At 44.8% G+C, this 15,831-nt stretch overlaps 1 protein-coding gene across 6 annotated transcripts in view; it reads left to right on the top strand.

Moving 5' to 3' along the window:
* The window catches only part of LOC135294552 (rap1 GTPase-activating protein 1-like), a 41,481-nt gene that overhangs the window by 12,054 nt on the left and 13,596 nt on the right, over nt 1–15,831 (top strand). For all 6 annotated transcript variants that reach the window (XR_010356633.1, XR_010356632.1, XM_064409970.1 and 3 more), the window contains exons 5-12: nt 334–372; nt 492–683; nt 12,230–12,333; nt 13,791–13,869; nt 14,158–14,211; nt 14,302–14,385; nt 14,766–14,866; nt 15,504–15,633. Coding sequence is in view for 4 of the 6 variants with exons in the window: in XM_064409970.1 (XP_064266040.1) it covers nt 334–372; nt 492–683; nt 12,230–12,333; nt 13,791–13,869; nt 14,158–14,211; nt 14,302–14,385; nt 14,766–14,866; nt 15,504–15,633 (783 nt within the window). In the remaining 2 variants the exon portion in view is untranslated. The remainder of the gene's footprint in view (nt 1–333; nt 373–491; nt 684–12,229; nt 12,334–13,790; nt 13,870–14,157; nt 14,212–14,301; nt 14,386–14,765; nt 14,867–15,503; nt 15,634–15,831) is intronic.

Below are 15,831 nucleotides of genomic sequence, written 5' to 3'. Positions count from 1 at the left end.
TGACACTGTGTGGAAGGAAAAGAGAGAGAGTGACACTCCTAACCACATCATGTTTGCCTCTAGTTTGGCTACTTCCTCATTTTGCATGCCTGTATTCCCTGTACTTTGGAGGAGGAGGGTGGGTAGAATCTAACTCCTAAGTTTATTGTTCTCAATGTTCTTTATTAAAATGCTGAGACCTTGGAAATGGAGTCTAACCTTAAGTCTGGAAATAAAACTCTAAAGGATGACCTAGGGCAGAATAGAAGCTGAGGGTGCAGCTTGCACAGTCATGAGAGCATAACACTTTAAAAGATGTCACATGTTTTTGCTAATGGCCTGTTCTGATTTCAGACAGAAGAGGAGTATATTCCTTATCCCAGCATCCATGAGGTGAGTTAGTACTGCTCTTTCCTCTCCCTATTTGTCCTTGCACTTCATTGGTTTTCCAGCTTATTAGCCTTCCAGCTTACAGATCTGTCAGCTTTAATGCTTTCTGTCCTTCTGAATAGGTATTACAGAAAGGATGGCCATATCCTCTCATTATCCTACCGCAGTTTGGGGGCTACTGGATTGAAGGGACCAGCCACAACCTCTCCAGCTTGAGTCCAACTCTGTCTGATGTACCCTTTTCCTGGAGTGGTAAAGTGAAACTGGAAAGTGACCCTACAGCCAAGCTGTACCGCAAACATTTTCTGGGAAAGGTAAGGGTGACCTTCAGAGCCTTCTTTGCCCACCCACCCACAAGGCTGAAATGTTTCTCAGGCTTTTTCTGGTGGACTTAAAAATGTATGCACTGCTGCTACGTTTCATTTCCTTATGATGCCTTGAACTGATGTAAATGAGGCACATACTAAGATATGGTCTATAGTGTTTTAAATTTGTTGTGTCCTCTTGTGAAATGTGCATAGAAAGATTTGCACAGTGTCCTGGCTTGTAAAGTAGGCATGTATTCTATTTTGCCATCTGTTGGGAGTTGGGCAGTTTTTCTTATCTCTTTCAAGAACAATGACACTGCCAGGAAGATAATCTCCTGCTAATGGGCTATATGCTGTCCTGGCCTGTAAAATAGGCATGTATTCTTTTTTTGCCATCTGTTGGGGGTTGGGCAGTTTTTCTTATCTCTTTCAAGAACAATGACACTGCCAGGAAGATAATCTCCTGCTGATGGGCTATTGAATTACTCACTGTGGCTGGTAAGATTAGTTACATCATCCCATTGAGAGATGCTCCACCCAGAGGGAGGAGCCAAGCATCCCTGCCACCATAAAACAAGCATTTCTGAGACCACAGACAGCCTTCTTCACTGGATTTCCCAGAGGAATCAGGAACCAAGGCCCAGCTGCTCCTTCGCCACATTTTCGGAAGGGATCTACACCCTTCTGCAGATTGCCGCTCCAGGAGGAGCAGCCACCATTTGGCTGGACTGCTATCAGCACCCTGACTTCTCAGGGTGTCAGGTTTTTCTCACTCTGCCAGTGTTTTTTTTTTGTTTTTTTTCTTGTGCTAAATTACATTGTTATTTAGGTTTTTTTTTCTTCCTAGTAAAGAACTGTTATTCCCGTTCCCATATCTTTGCCTGAGAGCCCTTTTTAATTCTGAAGTTGTGATAATTCGGAGGGAGGGGGTTTACCTTTTCCATTTCACAGGAGGTTTTTGCCTTCCTTCACAGGCCCCTGTCTTTTCAAACCAAGACAGATTTTGGCGCCCAACGTGAGGCTCGAGGGCATTGAGAAAAAAAAAGGATTAACAGTTCTTAGGTAGTTTAATTTTTAAGTACCACCATGTGGTCTAGTTTTCCCTGGTTTGGGTGGCATGTGGTCGCAAGTGTATACTTCCCATTTACAGGCCCTTATCTAAATATGGGTCCTATAACTAAGGCCACTGTGTCTGTTATCAAGTTTGTCCTCTGCGTGAAGGATTCATGGATCTTTAATTTCCTCTGGATGGCAGGTACATGGATTCAGAGCTATCACACACTAACTGCATGTTTTTGGAGTTACTTTAATAATGGTACCTACTGTGAGGAAATGACACGGGGGGAAACTTTCTCCCAACCTTTTAACCATCTTTTTGGGTCTGCTCCACCAGTTTTCGAAGGGTTAAGATCCACTCTAAGTGCTAATGATATCATACAATGGGTGGTGTTGCTGATATGCCTGTTATGTTTAGCACTCAGAGATAAGAGAAGATTAACCTGCATAACTACCCTGACACCTACACCAGAGACTAGGGATGCTGCTGCAGAGCCTGACACTACCCCAGAGACTAGAGATGCTGCTGCTCCAGAGCCTGACCCTGCCCCACAGCCTGCCTCAGAAACGAACCACCCAGATTGGGTGAGGGTGCTGGTTAAGGAGATGCAGGAGATGCAAGAGATGCTGAAGGAGTGCATTTCACCAGCTGGTGAGAAACCCGCCCTTTGCCTTGAAGAGGGACAGTCTAATAGTACAGCTGTGGAACCCACAAATGTTACAACTGTCCAGGTTCCAACTGAACCACAAAGGCAGTCACAGCCAGCAGCAGTTGCCCCGGTAGAAACAAGGAGGTCTAAGATGAAAGCAGAGCACCCAGATAGAGATAGGAATGGAGGAACCTCACAACCCACAGGGAAGCCAGAAGTTGCGATCATCACTGAGTCCCTGACGTACGAAAGTCTCCGTAATCTGCACAAAGACATTGTGCGACGAGGGCGTGAGGCTTATACTACCTGGCTACTCCGGGTCTGGGACCTTATGGGTACAGGCGTGCAGCTGGACGGTGGTGAGGCAAGGAACTTGGGACCCTTAACCCAGGACTCAGGTATGAATCAGATTTTTGTAAGGGAGCCAGGATCCCTTTCTCTCTGGGAGCGGCTTTTAATGAGTGTCAGAGAGAGGTTTGTCCACAGGGAGAGAATGCAGGAGCACCACCATAGAATGCGTTGGAAGACCCTGGAGGAAGGGATCCAACAGTTAAGGGAAGTGGCAGTATTAGAGGTACTCTTTGGGAGGGACGGACAACATAATAATGACCCCGACAAGGTCAGGTGCACAGGGCAAATGCTGTGGAGTCTGGCAAATCTGGGGCCATCTCAGTACACCACTTTCATTGCAACAATTGATGCTGACACTAACCGAGAGACAGTGGGTTCTGTTGCCAACAAACTTAGGAATTATGAGAGTATGATTAATGGCCCAATGCAGGCTCATATCTCAGCTGTGATTAAGGAGTTCAAAGAAGAGATGAGGGAGGAAATGAGGAAGGTTAATGCAGCACCCGTACGAGTCACAGGCCCCAAAGTCAGAGCCCAACATTCCCCAGCTAGAGAGAGAGGGTACACCCCAAGGGCTAATCTGTGGTTCTTCCTGCGTGACCACGGGGAAGACATGTGGAGGTGGGATGGGAAACCCACTTCTGTCCTGGCAGCACGGGTCCGTCAACTCAAGGAGGGAAACTCTAAGCGGGGGAGTTCCACCAAGGTGAAGGTAGCCTCAACCTCCCATGACCAAGCTTTTGGGTACGATCTGTCAGATCCCCTTGAAGGGACCTCTAGTATGTATACCCAGGAGAGGAATAATAACCAGTGTTAGAGGGGCCCTGCCTCTAGCCAGGGAGAGGCACGGGAAAAACGGATCTTCTGGAGGGCGTGGATCCGATGGCCTGGCACATCAGAGCCACAAAAATACGATGCCCTAGTTGATACTGGTGCACAGTGTACCCTGATACCATCGGGACATGTGGGGCAGAGCCTGTTTCTATTGCTGGTGTGACAGGGGGATTACAGCAATTGACCCTGGTGGAAGCCGAGGTGAGCCTGACTGGGAAGGAGTGGCAGAAACATCCTATAGTGACTGGCCCAGAGGCCCCGTGTATTCTGGGCATAGACTTCCTCCAGAACGGCTATTACAAAGACCCAAAGGGATTCAGGTGGGCTTTTGGCATAGCTGCTGTAGAGGCAGGGGACATTAAGCAATTGAACACCTTGCCTGGACTGTCAGAAAACCCGTCTGCAGTAGGACTCCTTAGGGTGGAAGAGCAACTCGTGCCAATTGCGACCTCGACAGTGCACCGCCGGCAGTATCGGACGGATCGAGATGCCGTGATCCCCATCCACAGAATGATTCGTGAGCTGGAGAGCCAAGGGGTGGTCAGCAAAACCCACTCACCCTTCAACAGCCCCATCTGGCCTGTGCGCAAATCTGACGGAGAATGGAGATTGACTGTGGACTATCGTGCCTTGAATGAAGTGACTCCACCGCTGAGCGCCGCTGTACCGGATATGCTGGAACTCCAGTACGAGCTGGAGTCCAAGGCAGCGAAGTGGTATGCCACTATTGATATTGCTAATGCGTTTTTCTCCATTCCTCTGGCAGCAGAATGCAGGCCTCAGTTTGCTTTCACCTGGAGGGGCGTGCAGTACACCTGGAACCGACTGCCCCAGGGGTGGAAACACAGTCCCACTATCTGCCATGGACTGATCCAGACTGCACTAGAAAAGGGTGAGGCTCCAGAACACCTGCAGTACATCGATGACATCATTGTGTGGGGGAACACAGCGGCAGAAGTGTTTGAGAAAGGTAAGAGGATCATCCAGATACTGCTAGAATCTGGCTTCGCCATCAAGAAGAGCAAAGTCAAGGGACCTGCCCGAGAAATCCAGTTCCTGGGAGTGAAATGGCAAGACGGACGGCGCCAGATTCCCACTGAGGTCATCAACAAGATCACCGCTATGTCCCCACCAACCAGCAAGAAGGAAACACAAGCTTTCCTAGGTGCCATAGGTTTTTGGAGGATGCACATTCCCGAGTATAGCCAGATTGTGAGCCCTCTTTACCTGGTTACCCGCAAAAAGAACGATTTCCACTGGGGCCCTGAGCAGCAACAAGCCTTCACCCAGATCAAGCAGGAGATCGCTCATGCTGTAGCCCTTGGCCCAGTCAGAACGGGACCAGAAGTCAAAAATGTGCTCTACTCTGCAGCCGGGAACAATGGTTTGTCCTGGAGCCTTTGGCAGAAGGTGCCTGGTGAGACTCGAGGTCGACCATTGGGATTCTGGAGCCGAAGTTTCAAAGGGTCCGAAGCCAACTACACCCCAACAGAGAAGGAAATCTTGGCTGCCTATGAAGGAGTTCAAGCCGCCTCGGAGGTGATTGGCACGGAAGCACAACTCCTCCTGGCACCCCGACTACCAGTGCTGGGGTGGATGTTCAAAGGAAAGGTTCCTACTACCCACCACGCCACCGACGCCACATGGAGCAAATAGATTGCCCTCATCACCCAGCGCGCCCGTATTGGAAACCTGAATCGCCCTGGGATTTTAGAGATGATTACAAACTGGCCAGAAGGTGAAAACTTTAGTCTCACTGATGATGAGGAGCAGGTACAAGCGACAAGAGCTGAAGAAGCTCCACCCTATAACCAACTACCAGCAGAGGAAACACGTTACGCTCTTTTCACTGACGGTTCTTGTCGCATCGTAGGGATGAACCGGAAGTGGAAAGCAGCCGTATGGAGCCCCACACGACAGGTTGCACAAGCTACCGAAGGAGAAGGTGGATAGAGCCAACTTGCTGAACTCAAGGCCGTTCAGCTGGCCCTGGACATTGCTGAAAGGGAGAGGTGGCCAAAGCTCTACCTTTATACTGATTTATGGATGGTAGCCAATGCTCTATGGGGCTGGCTGGGAAGGTGGAGAAAAGCCAACTGGCAACATAAAGGAAAACCAATCTGGGCTGCTGATATATGGAAAGACATTGCCTCTCGGGTGGAGAAACTAACGGTGAAAGTCCGTCATGTAGATGCCCATGTCCCCAAAAGTCGGGCTAATGAGGAACACCGAAACAACGAGCAGGTAGATCAGGCAGCGAGAATAGAAGTGTCAAAGATAGACTTAGATTGGCACCATAAGGGGGAGTTGTTCCTGGCTCGATGGGCTCACGATGCCTCGGGTCATCAGGGCAGAGATGCCACCTACAAGTGGGCACGAGACCGAGGGGTGGATCTAACCATGGACAGTATTTCTCAGGTTATCCACGACTGTGAGACATGTGCTGCCATCAAACAGGCCAAGCGGGTGAAGCCCCTGTGGTATGGGGGGCGGTGGTCCAAGTACAAGTGTGGGGAGGCCTGGCAGATTGACTACATCACACTGCCCCAGACACGCCAAGGCAAGCGCTATGTGCTGACCATAGTGGAAGCCACCACTGGATGGCTAGAGACCTACCCTGTACCTCATGCCACTGCCCGGAACACCATCTTAGGCCTGGAAAAGCAAGTCCTATGGAGACATGGCACACCTGAAAGGATTGAATCTGACAATGGCACCCATTTCAAGAACGGCCTTATCAACACCTGGGCCAGAGAACATGGTATCGAATGGATATATCATATCCCCTATCATGCTCCAGCTGCTGGCAAAGTTGAATGGTGCAACGGACTCCTTAAGACTACCCTGAAGGCACTTGGTGGGGGAACATTTAGAAACTGGGAAAATAACCTAGCAAAAGCAACCTGGATGGTCAACACCCGAGGGTCCATCAGTCGAGCTGGCCCTGCCCAGTCTGAACCCTTGCACACAATAGATGGAGATAAAGTCCCTGTGGTACATATGAAGGGTATTTTAGGGAAAACTGTCTGGATTAATCCCACCTCAGGCAGAGACAAACCCATCTGTGGGATTGTTTTTGCTCAAGGACCTGGTTACACTTGGTGGGTAATGCAGAAAGATGGGGAAACCCGTTGTGTACCACAGGGAAACCTGGTCTTAAGTGAAAACTGAGTATAAGATTTCATTGTGACACAGATGGAAATAGAATAAGGGGTGAATAATGTTCTGGCTTGTAAAGTAGGCATGTATTCTATTTTGCCATCTGTTGGGAGTTGGGCAGTTTTTCTTATCTCTTTCAAGAACAATGACACTGCCAGGAAGATAATCTCCTGCTAATGGGCTATATGCTGTCCTGGCCTGTAAAATAGGCATGTATTCTTTTTTTGCCATCTGTTGGGGGTTGGGCAGTTTTTCTTATCTCTTTCAAGAACAATGACACTGCCAGGAAGATAATCTCCTGCTGATGGGCTATTGAATTACTCACTGTGGCTGGTAAGATTAGTTACATCATCCCATTGAGAGATGCTCCACCCAGAGGGAGGAGCCAAGCATCCCTGCCACCATAAAACAAGCATTTCTGAGACCACAGACAGCCTTCTTCACTGGATTTCCCAGAGGAATCAGGAACCAAGGCCCAGCTGCTCCTTCGCCACATTTTCGGAAGGGATCTACACCCTTCTGCAGATTGCCGCTCCAGGAGGAGCAGCCACCATTTGGCTGGACTGCTATCAGCACCCTGACTTCTCAGGGTGTCAGGTTTTTCTCACTCTGCCAGTGTTTTTTTTTTGTTTTTTTTCTTGTGCTAAATTACATTGTTATTTAGGTTTTTTTTTCTTCCTAGTAAAGAACTGTTATTCCCGTTCCCATATCTTTGCCTGAGAGCCCTTTTTAATTCTGAAGTTGTGATAATTCGGAGGGAGGGGGTTTACCTTTTCCATTTCACAGGAGGTTTTTGCCTTCCTTCACAGGCCCCTGTCTTTTCAAACCAAGACACACAGGAAATGCTTTTATTTAGTTAAGAAGATCTTTTGAGGCTCCTGTACAGATACCAACCTTGGGATAACAAGTGTTCAAAAGCATAATAGTATTGGAGTGGAAATGGCATTATTTTTAGAGGGGACTTCAGCACTTCCATTTCCCTCACTGTATGGTCATTAGAGAATGTATATGATGAAACCACACCATGTGTTTTATAGCTGTTGATTTAAGTAAGTTTGGTGCTAAATGTTCCATGAATTTAAAAGTTCCAGTTTGACACATAGGGAAACAGAGCGAGGCCTCATAAAGTGAATGTTTGCTGGCCAGCCATGAAGGTAGGCCTGTTTAGGGAATTGGCTGATTACCAGACTGAATCCCAGGATGATATTATCCATAAAGAACAAGTGAGAAAAACCCATGATCTTTTTTGAGATTTGGTATATGGCATAAGGAGATAAGAAAGCTTGACAAGTATGCTCACACTGCATCTTATTCAGTGATCTCCCTCAGTGATTGCTGAATTAAGTTCAAAACCAGGAATAGGTGGTATTTTGCACAGTGCTGGGGACCTTTCTGCAGTAGTTATGCTTGTCAGAGTGATCTTCTGTAGTGAATCTTGTTCCACACCACTGGAAAATTATATTAATATGATTTTTAAATAATTAGGGAAAAAAGGAAGCCTTCCTGGAGTCTTCCCCTCAAGACTTAACAGATCTGCTGTGCAATCTGTTAATGGACATTTATCCTGTAACCTTCTGGAAGCTTTCAGTATGCCAACTGTAATTATTTTTCTGTCATGGTAAATTTAGGGTTGTGCTTGAAGGCTTCCAGAGTCAGACAGGACGAGAGGCAAATTTGAATATGATGTTTTCAGTCCAATTGTAGGATTTACTGCTGACCTGATATCACAAAACAGTTGAGGTTGGAAGGGACCTCTGGAGCTCATCTTGTCCAGACTCCTGCGCAAGCAAGGCCATGTCATCATTGTTCCTTCCAAGTGTGATCCAGGACTTCCTCTGTTGTGGAGCTTTGCATTTGCAAAGTGTCCAACCATTAGTGCCTCTGTACCACAGAAAAACTCTCTCCTATATTCTTCCTTTACTGGTGTCCATTGTTTTATTCTTTGCCTTAACTGACATGAATGTGTGTCCATGTTCAGTTAAACATGCAAGTTTTTGAGCAAGCTGGCGTCAGGAAAGATCTTGTGTCACTGAAAACTCTACCCACGGCTAGAAAACGTTTTCCTCATGGTTTAAAAACCTAGTTAAGGAGAGAGCTCAAAGCTTTTCCACTAGAAGAGTATTTCTTCAGTGCAAAGTTAGCAGTGATTTTGGTGCTGTGTTGGATCTTTTCCTTGTTGGTAACATGGGAAGGTTATTTCAACAATGGCAGGAAAGGTCTCTTTCATGCTTTGAATAACAGCAAACAGTTCTTAGCTGAAGAAGAGTCTGGAAGTATAACATGGTGGGAGAGGCATAGCCAGTGGTTTAGGGAATATCGTTTAAGCAAGACAGGAGATAAAAGTATTATGTGGTACTACAAACTTAATGTGCATGTCTGTGTTGTGGATGTGTGTATGTAGATTGCTCAAACCTGAACAATTCTGTGATACGTTTTATAGAATATCTTACAGCAGACCCTATAAAACAACCACCAAAAAAAGTGCTAGAACATTCAAGCCATAGCTCAGTTCTGTATTTTATATGACAATTACACAGTAAGATTTATTCAGCCTTTAGGATAAAGGCTGTAAAGTCTTATGTCTTATACTGGGAATTATTTTATGTCTATGTTGTTTTTCAAGTCGGTAATAAAGAGAAATAGCCTGAAGCCAGGAAGGATTTAATAAATATGTACATTGTAACTGCCAGTCAAATAAACTTAGGGTCCAGTTTCTCAAGCACTTGAAGCTCTCAGTGCTGAGGGAGGAGCTTTCTTGCTATGTATTCATATGTAATTATGTATTTCTCCTTTATGCTGTCCTTTCTTTGTGCTGGTTAAAGTTGCTGCACATGGCATATGTCTTACTAGCTTTATAACTTTTTAGGCAAACTGTCAGCATTCCTTGTGTTTTCTGTTAGTCTTTTCCCTTGGCCCATGGAAGATACTTAATTGTTTTTATAGAGATCTATCTGAAATCCAGAACTACCTTTCAGACTATATTAAATGTTACAGAAACTGCTTCTGTGGCTGAGCAAATTTGTACTTAATACATAGGTCATCTTAGCTCCAGGGTATCTTGTCATCACTGACTTGCAATCTTCAGTATCAACTGCAAAAGCTTTTGATGGTTCATCTCTAACTTCAGGACAGCTAACAATAAGGGCTGCTGTCCACTGAAGGAATGTGAGTCTGATGCATATTGCCTATGTGTTTTTACAGAGAAAGAAAATCATAAGGAGTAAATTATAGGTTTATTCATACATACAATTGATCAAATCTCAGTTTAAACCTCAGGCTTACATTCAGGGTCAAGCTACGTAGTCAGAGTGGCTTTTACAAAAATTCAGTTGTTTTAATATCTCCACTAATTCTGGTAGACATTCCCCTGTGAGGACTGCACCCATTTGTGCAGCTCTGCCTAGCTGTGTCAGCTGCAGAGCTGATAGCCCAGTTTCCAAAGCAATTGAGATCCCCCTGTATTGCATCTGCTGGGGTCTGGCTTAGAAGTCTCATCAAAAGGCATCTTAATTTCTGGTCTTTGCAACTCAGTGTTACTTTTAGCCACAGCTAACCTTAGGCTTTGGCTCCTCTTCCTTGCTTTGCCTTCTAGTTCTGATTTTTGTTGGTATTATGCCATCTTTTCTCAGCAGCCTGTCTTAGCTATCCAGCCTGGCATTTGACTTCTCTGGCTTAAAGATTTTGATTCTAGACTTCAACTGACCATGGAACATGGTCTTGCTTTGTTCCTTGAATCTGTCTGTTCCTCAGCTACTCTGTCTTTCTGCCCTTGGTCACAGTGACTTACTGCACCCGATTCTTGTTCACATCCCAAAAATCCATTAGTATCCTGAAACTCATGGTCAGGAGAAATTAACTGTCCTTTGTGGCTTCCTTTGATTTCAGCTTTTTTTCCCGTGTACTGTCACTGACCAGTGTGACAGATCACAATGCACTTCTGTGATTTGAACACTGCAGCTAGAGGCCATATTATTCTGTTTGCCTCTTGGCTGCTCTTAGACTTTACCTTTTTCAGACTGTCTTGTTTGATCAGCCATGGAACCTTCTGTCCAGTATCAGGGCAGTTCTGGGTGTTGGGTGTTTTCTGTCTCAAAGAGGAGGTGAGGACAATAACATCTTTAATACTTTAAAAAGTTAGATAGCTGCATCTTCACGTTATGGTTTAGGGTAGTGACTAAACCATAGTTTTGGTTTAAGTAGTCTTACTATTCCTATTTTTTGTTTCAAAGAGAGGATTGGTTCATGTCTGTTAGCTTCAAGTTGGCTGTGTCCATGTACATATTTCATGAGATGTATTTTTATTTCTGACAGTGAATCAGAACTATGACTTATACAAAAGATTTAGACAGCAAAAGACAATCTTACCAGTGTTTTTAGAGAGGTTTTAATCCATAAGAGCCAGAGCAGACCTTCTAGGCATGTATATATTCTATATATTCTAGGCAAAAGACTGAGGAAGGAACTGACAGACCAGCAACCATTTTTTATCAAATTACGCTTTGCTCCCACTGAGTTCTTCACTAATTTATCATGCCTGGAGTATTCCTTTCACAGAACATATTCTGAATCATGCAAGTTTTGACTGTACAGCCGAATACAATTTGCTGTCCCACTTCTGTGTCATGCATGAGGATGCTTTTCCACTAGGATGATGGGAGTGATCAAGGCATTTCTGCACGATTTCACCTTAATGTTATTTTCATTGTGATGGAGGTTTCCATTCACATCCTGTGTCAAAAGGCTTTAACCTCTTGAGATTAGAGATTATATAGCAATATGTATGATACAGCAGTATACAAAATACACGTTGCTGTATCTAGGCCACTGGAACATGGCTGTATACCCCAGAGAAATGTATGGCCACAGCCACTTACATATAGAGACTGTGAAAATGTTTGCAGTGTCTTTCATTGTTTGACTGCATGACTGTTCCAGGCACACTCCACTAAAGCTCAGGCTTTAGTGGCACTGCTGAGACCAGTCTTCATCTGCAAAACCTCTTTGCTTACTGACTGTATCCTTCCTGACATGTGAGCACTCTTGGAGTTCAGCCATTTACCACAAACCTGCCATTGCTCTTTAGATAGAAAATTCCCACAACCACATCCAGCTGAATGCCTGGAAGACACTGCTTAGTCAAGCAGAACCTGAATGGATACAGGGAAAGCCCATGAAAGATAGGATTTTATTTACAAGAAACTCAATTTCTTCAAAATGTGTTGTTGAATGTTGTAATACTATTCCTTCTCAGGAGCCCTTGTGATGTTGGACAGGTGAGGAGGAACTCAACTGACTGGATGCACTTTGGCTGATATGCTCAGGCACTGTTGATCAAGTGGGCTGGAAGACCACATACACACATCTGGAAGCATGCTACTCTTAGTTAAATTAAAAATTAGCTAATCTTGAGCAACAGGTTGTATGCAAAAAAAACCCAAACAACTTGGAAAGCTTCTCCAGGCAGCGTTTTGGGGATAATGCATTTTGGTTTCCTGTCTGCAGGAGCACCAGAACTTTTACTCCAGTGACATGTCCTTGGGCTACCTGGTACTTTCTGTGAAATATGAACAGATTGAGAAACAGGAAAACCTACGCCTGTTGCTGAGGTAACAGTGCCTGTTATTGAAGTGTATGCTACTGTGCTGTGTTCTCTTGTCTTACCTTGTGCTCCCTCTGCATAGATGTAGTGTGAGTTTCGTGTCTTTCTTCTGGAGTGAAAAGAAGCTGCAAAGAAACCTTTGAGCCTTTTTTTCTAGCCTTCTGCTCTTGAGTTGCTCTCAGCAGTTTCCTTAAAGAAGACGATGGTGTGCTTACAGGTGCATCTTTGTAGTACTTGTGTGGAAAATACCTGTCCTTCCCTCAAATAGAAAGCTTTTCTGTTTATTCTGTCTACGTAGAGAGATATGAGTACTCTGTAGTAGAATATGGATTTCCTAAAGGAGGACAGCCTAGCCCAGGCTTTGTACTTGAGATTAAGGCTCCCTTGAAGGTGGTCTAGAACATTCCCTGTATTCCCAGGGCAGTCTATGAAGCCATAACCCTTAGAGAGTGTTATGAAGAGAGACATTACCCAGAGAGAGCTGCTGGGTGAGCTACAAGAAGAATAGAGAAGGATCTTGTGTAGGTGAGAGGCCACCACAGAGAAGCTTTTTACTACATTATGGGCTGGGTGCACTCCCAGGAGGCAATGCTACTGGAGCCAAGTGATGTACAGTTGCCACTGACAAGGATTTGTCCAGGACTGAGGGGAAAAAAATTATTGCATAGAATTAGCTACAAGAAAATCACTGGTGGGTTTCTTCCAGTGTCTGCAGGGAATGCTTCAGACTGCCAGCAGTAATCTGGGAATAAAAAGAGAGCCTGTTTGTGAACTGTGCCTGGGAATATTTATCTTCCTATGTGGAAGAGACCAGGGAAGAACAAAAGGATAGTTATTCCTCTATTAAGATATTTTATTGTATGCAGTACTTTTTGTTCAATAGCTTGTTTATAATGGTTTGAAGAGGCTTTTGACAGCCCAATATTTCTTCTTCATTAGAAATATATTTCTCCTTAAATACACATACAAAGAGGAAGGCAGCTTTCCTCTGTCAGCTTTCTGGAACAATGCTACACCAGTTTCTACCTCCTTTACTTTGCATAGATCTGCTTTTCTAGGCTGTTTCTAACAGACCTTTTAACAATCTTTCAAGCCCTCACTGATCATGGAGATCCCTTATTATTCTGTGTCCATGAATTGTACTTTGACATTTAGATTTCTTTGAAAGAAAATGGTGTGGGGGGGAAGCAAAATACTTCTTCAAGGCAGACAAGAGTGCAAAGGAGCAAAGACACCAAGGCTCCTGTTTTGTTTTCTCTGCTCACCACAACAAGTGATGGGCAGTAAGAATTGAAAATACCTTGCTTTTCCAGTGATTCTATGCACCATGGTTAAAATTAACCCTCTGGAATTAACTGCTTTAACAATACTCTGAAGGAATGGCAACGCTTTCTTTAAAGATCCAGTGTTGCTTGTGTCTCCCTTCAGCCATCAGTTTCTAATGCCTTTTTTGTTCTATGTCAGGACTCGTACTGGCACCAAACATGATCTAATTCCCATTTCCTGTCTGAATGAGTTTCCCAATGCTGTTCAGATGGCAAAGGTGAGGTTCATGCTTGCCTGTTTGTCTTAAGGCCTCATTCTTCAAGTTATTTTCCCCTCTGTCCTCCCATTTCCGTCTTTTTCTACTATTCACCAATAGAACTATTATATAGTTCCCTTTTACCCTTCCATTTGCCTTTTCTTCTTTCTCTTCTAATTTTACCTCAGAATTTTTGCCTGAAGGGGCTCCTGTCAGATAATTATATATGGTGCCTATACTGTGAAGCCTGCAACAAGCCAGAACACATGATAATCACACTTATGTTTTCCTGTCTCTCTCACTCAACAGCTACTGTGTGAGGATGTGAATGTTGAACGCTTCTTTCCTGTCCTGTATCCCAAGGTACAGTGTTCTGATATATGTGTATATCACTTTTCCATCAAGGTCTGGATAATGACATCCAGTTGACAATTTCTGTTTTCATTATCTCAGGCCTCGCAGCTTATTGTTGCATTTGATGAACACGTCATAAGCAATAACTTCAAATTTGGGGTCATCTACCAAAAACCTGGACAGGTAAGACCCATCAGATCCCATGGTACTTGGGGCAAAATGAAAAGAGTCAGTTTTCTTAGCTTAAAGGATGTAATAGCAATGTCTGCACTGTCCAGAAGCAATGGCATGGAGGCAGCAGTGTTTGTGCGGTGCCATGGTTCCCTTTGCATGCTTCTTCCACCCACAATGTCTCTGGCAGTATAGGCTTTGTGGATCTCTGAACCCTAACTCTTAACACTTATGGCAGCTTGGGGCTGAGGCACGGGACCCCAGCACCATGGGGGACTCAGGTCAGAAATGTATTCAAGCACAGATGTTTGTTGGTTGAACTGTCTATAGAAATTACTGCAAATATTTTTGTACTCATTGTGCTTCTTACTACTTGTGCTTTCCTTCTGTAGACAACTGAAGAAGAAGTCTTCAGTAACACAGTAGAGAGTCAGGGATTCCTGGAGTTCCTGGATTTCCTTGGTGACAAGATTCAGCTGCAGGATTTCCGTGGGTGCGTACCCAAGGCAGCTGACAAGCCAGATTAAGTTAGGGAACATCATGTGTTCAGAGGCTGTGACTCTGTTACAGCCCAGCTTCCAGAGAAGTGCTGTGTCTTCAGAAACCCAGTGCAGGTGAAGAAGCCCCGAATGCTTTTGTTGGCCATCATGACTGAGAGCTACTTGGAGCTTAGGTCTCTGCTGGTATTTTCATTTAAAGGTCTCCTGGTATCTCAATCTGACCCGCAGCATCAGCAGAGAATAATTTTACTTGGCAGTGCAAATACAAGTTTGTTTCGTAGTGGTATGGGGCAATATTGTTTCAGGCTCTTTCTGTAAGGGATCTCATCCCTTCTGTAGTTCTAACATATAGCGTGTGTTTCTCAGAAGAATGCAAAAAAAGGTAGCTACTTTGAGGATCCCTGGTTTAACTTCATGGCTTTTAACAAGCTGGTATGTTCACCAGCACAAACATGGTGCAGCTTCAGTCATTGCATTGGTTTGGGGAAGACTTGGTGCCTCCCTATCATTGATTTCCTAAAAATCACCTTTAATAGTCCTGATGTAGTAGTCTTACTGATACTGTCTGTCTTCTCTCTGCTCTCTCATTCCTGTACTGCCTGACCTGTGGCATGGTGTGGATTTGCTCAGGTTCCGGGGAGGCTTGGATGTTACCAGAGGTCAAACAGGCACCGAGTCAGTCTATACAAATTTCCGGGGGAAGGAGATCATGTTTCATGTGTCCACAAAGCTGCCCTTCACAGAGGGAGATTCCCAGCAGGTATCAAAAGGATGAATAAGGGTTACAACAGTGTGGCTGGGAGAGGAGGGGTATTTGAAGGACTGCATAGAGGGGACAATGATTGACTCTGTAATGTTGGAAATTATGGCTGGAGTAATGGCAAAAGTAGTGATGAGGGGTTTGTTGAACAGATGGGTTTGAGATGTTAGGCAGACTGATGTTTGAGATCCCATCACA

This window comes from Passer domesticus, chromosome 2 (genome assembly GCF_036417665.1).
Source record: "Passer domesticus isolate bPasDom1 chromosome 2, bPasDom1.hap1, whole genome shotgun sequence".
Taxonomy (NCBI): Eukaryota; Metazoa; Chordata; class Aves; order Passeriformes; family Passeridae; genus Passer; species Passer domesticus.
This window is presented reverse-complemented; position numbering and strand designations above follow the sequence as displayed.